General features: G+C 29.4%; 1 protein-coding gene across 1 annotated transcript in view; it reads right to left on the bottom strand.

Moving 5' to 3' along the window:
• The window catches only part of LOC105567410 (elongation of very long chain fatty acids protein AAEL008004-like), a 5,912-nt gene extending 3,793 nt beyond the window's left edge, over positions 1 to 2,119 (bottom strand). The window contains exon 1 of the mRNA XM_012022272.1: positions 1,597 to 2,119. Within this exon, the coding sequence (XP_011877662.1) occupies positions 1,597 to 1,657 (61 nt within the window). The 5' untranslated portion in view covers positions 1,658 to 2,119. The remainder of the gene's footprint in view (positions 1 to 1,596) is intronic.
• Between the last annotated feature and the right edge of the window lie 3,701 nt (positions 2,120 to 5,820).

Here is a 5,820-nt window from a genome sequence, read left to right as displayed (position 1 = left end):
GTACATTTCATGCGGGACAAATATGCGCTTTAAATGTGCATGTACAATTCGCATTTAATGCGAATTTTAATGCACATTTAGAGCGCATTATACGTGCATTGGCGCTCCTTGGGAGCGAGCGGCGAGCTTTTTGGACAACTTTTTTCGGCGCGCCGCTCCACCTCTCGCTATTAGATGATGCCCCACCGTTGCCTGCCGAGTCCAGCCTGGCGCCTTCTACGCTCTCATTCGCTCAGACATTAAAATTAATTTCTCGATAACTACCGCGAATTTTGCAAAATAGTATAGGACTTTTCTATTCAGTTTGCCCCGGTCTATCTGCCATCTACGGGACATACGGGTATTAGGACACACCCTGTATAATTACACGATTAATGTTATGCATTTTACGATTGTATATAAAAATTACTATTGATACCAATATTTGTATAACACTTTTATTGCTAAAATTAAGAAAATCATTAAAATATTAAACTAATAGAACTAATGGACTAAAAAGGTGAAAACATGCTGACGAAAAAGGTGTTAATTCTGATTTATTATTTTTTTACTATTATCTTTTTCATAATTTTTGATTAGTTATCTTTTTCTTACGACGAGAAGCAGATAGTTTCAGTGATGTTCATTAATTTATTTATACTATTGTTATATTATAGCATTACGCATGTGCAAGTAGAATGTGCAGGAAAAATAAAAATAAAAATAAAAATGTACTTAATGATATAGAAATATATGTCACTATAATGTTATAAACGTTGTTACGAGATGTGTTAGAAAAGATAATACGCTCATCACACAAATTGTTTCTTAACTAGTGTTCAATATTTAAAAACTTAATTTTTGAGGTCATTTTATGAAGAAAATCATATATGAATAATGCCAAAGTCCTTAAAAATAATGTTTTAAAGATACAGAATGTCAAATATTTGAGGAAACTGTTGTTTTTTAATAGTTTCTAAATAAAAAGATATTTTATTTTCAAATTTGCTAAATAAGTATACAGGGTGCTCCGCAACATATTGAAGACCGGTCATGGGAAGATAGAGGGGACTAAGACAAACAGAAAAGTCCTGTACTATTTTGCGCTTGGACGAATAGTTATCGAGATACTGAATTTTAAAAATCACATGCGCGCGCGTGCGCATAAACACACATAAAATATCACATAAACAAAATTGAAGTGTTCATTAAGGAATTATTAATCTTAGGCCGGTATTCATAGTCAGATCTTATATTAAAGGCTGTCTTAAAATCTTCTTTAGATATTCCGTAGCCAATGAAATATTCCATACAACATCTTTAGAGAAATTCAAAACAGTCTTGAATATAAGATCTGACTATGAATACCGACCTTAATTGTTTAAACAAGCTTAATCTTGCGAAAGATTTCTTCTTCCTGAAATATTTTTTAAGTTATAGATACGCACACACACTTACACACACATCACAAATTATTTGCTGTACCTATTTTATAAGGCTTTTTATACAAATTATATTAATATATAATTTATTATATAATGAAATTATTTCGAAAATATAACAAACATACCTAAATAAATGAAAAATATAATGTAAGTAAGAAAATAAAATATTTACCCGCCAAATCATCGTTAAGGTATTTATACCATACTGCAAACTTCTCTAGCATTGTAGTCATTATGATGATACTGAACTAGTTTTGGTGTTACTTTTGTAGAACTCCAACAAAATGGTGATGAGAAGCTTATTTTATTTACACAGTTTATCGCGATATTGATATGAACAAGAAAGAAGAACGTTTGATTAATTTTGATTAATTAATTATCCTTTTTTCTTATTAATAAGTCAGTTTCGATGAAAAAGTGTTTTTCAATTTTAACTTTTTTTTAACACTTATTCCTGATTATTCTAGCAAACTGAGTAATACGAAGCTTAACGTTGTATTTGACCACTTATTGTTAGCAGATACCTTTACTGACTACTCTTTTCAACAATTTCCTTCAAGGCGACTAGTCGCTATGAAGCTTCCAAACCGACTGCGACAATGTATTTAACCTTTCCTCTTCGCCATAATGTTACTGTCATTGTATTATAATTACAGCAAGCTTGTGTAAGAAATACGGGGTCTTCCAAGTATCGCACTGATGAAGTACGTCTACCCCTTCTAAGTAGGCAACTTGACCTACCATTACAATTATGAAAAGAACATTGAATATTTATAGATAATTATAATATAAGAAGAACCCAAATTCCAAATTTGAAATTCATTTAAACTCTGACCTTTCACCATTTGTCGAATTCCTGACCTTTGGCCTTGGGCCAATTTAACCAGCTGATACAATATGAAGTTGTATTCTGGGCATAATATGGCATCGATATATTCGGTATACGTCGTTCATTGAATACATCTTTTAATATTTGTGTTTTCAATTACAAGAGTTAATCTAATAAGTAAGAAAGATATTATACACACGTACACACATACACACGTGTACACACACATACGCATACTTCATATTTTCTAAAATAAATTTGTATAAAAAAATAGAGCCAAAAATTATTAAAAATATTTCTAATTAGAATTATTTTTGTTTGTGTCAGTAAACAGAAGTAAATAATAACACCTATTTTCTTTTTATCTGAAATCATTTGAAATTATTAGTTATAATTAGCGTAGTTAATTTCCAAAAATTTTCAAGCCTCTAATCGTTGACACAATTCTTTAAGTTGACACAATTCTTTTTAGTTTCAGCTTTCCCGCGGATAATTGCGGTTAATTGCAATGTAATAGCACTTACATTGCTCAGACACGTGCCGTATTGTTAAGAATGTGAGTATGAAGCATTGCAACAATCACGACCGACATTTAAGAAAAGAAATGCATATTGCGACATTATTGTTTCTGCAAGTTGAAAAATCTGTTTGCCTGGTTTTTATGAGGTATGCATTAATATTTGCTTACGCTTGATTAATAAGCGAACAACAGAAAATATATCATAATTAAGTACGTAATATTATATTTATCAAATTTATCATATTCATATTATTGATTGTAGCATATTTTTTTAATGTTTCGGAATAATTACAAATTTTATAAATTATAAAAGAATCATTTATATATGCAGCATATTAGAAGTATATCTAATGCGACATCGTTGCACGATGTTATCTGCGCACATTAGTTCTCCGACGCGCAAAGGTGACAATGACTTATGACACTGCCGACACTATCAATGGAAACATCTATTAAAAATTCAATTTAATCAGACAATCGGTATACAATATTAACTGCGCACGTCCAGTCTCCGCAAATGCGCAAAAATGAAAACGCATAATACGAGTATGTGTCACTATTGAGAGGCTATAGAAACATCTATCTAAATTTCAATTAAATCGGTCTCTCTCTCTCTCTCTCTCTCTCTCTCTCTCTCTCTCTCTCTAAAATATTAATAATATAGATTGGTAGGTTAGTTAACATATAATATTCTGTCATTGACCGCATAAAAAAGACATTGATATTCTTAATGTGCTATTACAAAAAATCTTTTAATTTTTAAGATATCACAAACGTAGCTTCTTTCCATTTTCATCGATTTAAGCCGCTCTTGTTTACTGGCATTTCAATCAACAGACCACTTAGGTCAAAATGATTTATTTCCCGACTTTAGACACTCTTATCGTGTGAAAGGCTATTAAAATTACAATAATAACAGCTTTAGTCAAACGCTGACATTGAGAAGAGACATTATCCACGTAATATATCATATGTACAGAATAATATCCTCGTAAGTTTCGACATTTTGGTTTTTTATTCATTATTGTGTTATATTTATATCTTTGTTTATATTGATTGCATATTTCTGTAATTCATGTAAAGTCTACATATATTTCTTAAGATTTCTTTTATTTTTCGTTTTGTATTTGTTAATTCATATTCTTATTAATATATCGGGCAAAATTATATCACCTTACAATTAATGAGCACAACTAGTTTTAAAGTGCACGAATGAAAAATTCGAAAATCACAGTGTATTTTGTCAAATTTCCTGGCCTTTCATGTACAAGATGCGCCTGTTATCAGGTATCTACTGTAAAATTTTGAAAACATTCGATGCACTTTGACGAAAGTTATGGTCAGAAAATCTAAAGGTGGTATAATTTTTGTCGATTCTGTACATAAGAATTATAAAATCAACATCACACATCAAAAAGCAATTGCAATGTTTGTCGTGCTTAACAATTTAATGTACCGTCACAGCCACGTAATATTTCACATTACACTAGCGCTGTGACGACCCTCAATTAAGTTCAAAGTTATAATTAGTTCTTGCCGGAATGCAAGAAATTATATACCAGTACTCGTAAATAGAATTGCTCTAAAACTTCTAAAGTGAAAGTGGTAAGTACGATGATTTTCAATTTCATGTAGAATCTTATGCTTTGTTTTACATTTTAATAATCTATAAATAGTATAAATAATAAGAAAGAAAGCAATAGCAATATTATATGCTAATTTAAAAGTGCGCTTGTGATGATATCTTTGTGAACTTTTGAAAATGCTGTATATATGTACAATTCTGTTTCTCTTTTCTCAAATTTCTTTCAATGCTTTATCTTTTTTTATTACTTATCAGAAAAATATATTATATTAATTTTTATAAAAATTACGCTATTACATTTATTTTCTTTGAAAAATTATTTATAGACAGTTTTTCGGTTTCATGAAAACAATCAATAATAGAAGTGAAACATTTACTTCTAAATACATAGAAATTAATTTGGCATGTTGTATTTCTAATAGAGGTATACGTACAGCTATAAAATTTATGTGACAGTTTTATATTTCGTCTTCTTGTTGGTATAAGGAATAAAATTTGTATAGAGCGGAAACGAGAACCCTAGTGAGTTCTAAGGCCGTGACCTCGAACTCTTGCATTCATCAGAACGATGATAGTTTATAATTTTATTGGTGTCATTGTTTTCGTAGTAATTATTGACGCATCATGTAGTATAAAATTTTTGTTTGAAATTAAAAAAATATGGTATATATAAATTTAAAATACAAAAATTTATAATATTTTTTATAATAAAGAAATATTATTGTCTAATATTAATTTTGATTTCAGCAAGTTCTATCATCGTTTTTTATATTAAAAATAAAAATCTTTTAATTCGAATAAGACTGTAAAATAGAGATGTAGTAGATATCTTTACATCTTAAGTTAATTTTTTTTAACAGAATTTGAAAATTTTCTTCTTTCTCTTTCTCTCCTTTCTCTTATAATTCCGAGAAAAATTAAAAGTTACCAAAACTCTTAACGCAACTTTAATATCTGATATCTTACAAAGTTTCTTACAAAAATTATGTTAATTTAAAGTGACATAAAATTTATGTAATCAAAGTGTCGTACTTAAAATTTTTCAATTATTTGCTAACCCTTATTAGAACTTACTTATAATTTAATAGCTCGTTCAAAAGCAATTACGGTCTTAACAATTTTACAAAGATAAGAACTTTGACAATAATTATAATATATAGTTATATATTATGGTATATATACAGGGTGGGGCAATAACTATTAGGACCTTAAATATCTTCGAATCTATAAGTCCCAGAAGAAGATTTGTGTAACCAAAATTTCACGGTACGAAGGGGGCTATTATAATAGCGATAATATTTTTGTCCAGGTGGAGGCGCTTCGGAGATACCAAGGTCATCTTAATTTTTTTAAATGGATCCGATATGTTTTTTTTCCATAATATGATAGAGGAGCTTGATACAAGTTCAGAACTCACGGCACAATATCATTGAATGAATAAACATATTATGGAAAAAAAAAA

Source organism: Vollenhovia emeryi, unplaced genomic scaffold, assembly GCF_000949405.1.
Source record: "Vollenhovia emeryi isolate VEMERY1.0 unplaced genomic scaffold, V.emery_V1.0 DF939138.1, whole genome shotgun sequence".
Lineage (NCBI taxonomy): Eukaryota > Metazoa > Arthropoda > Insecta > Hymenoptera > Formicidae > Vollenhovia > Vollenhovia emeryi.
The sequence above is the reverse complement of the archived record's forward strand: the minus strand, read 5'-3'. Positions and strand labels throughout refer to the sequence as shown.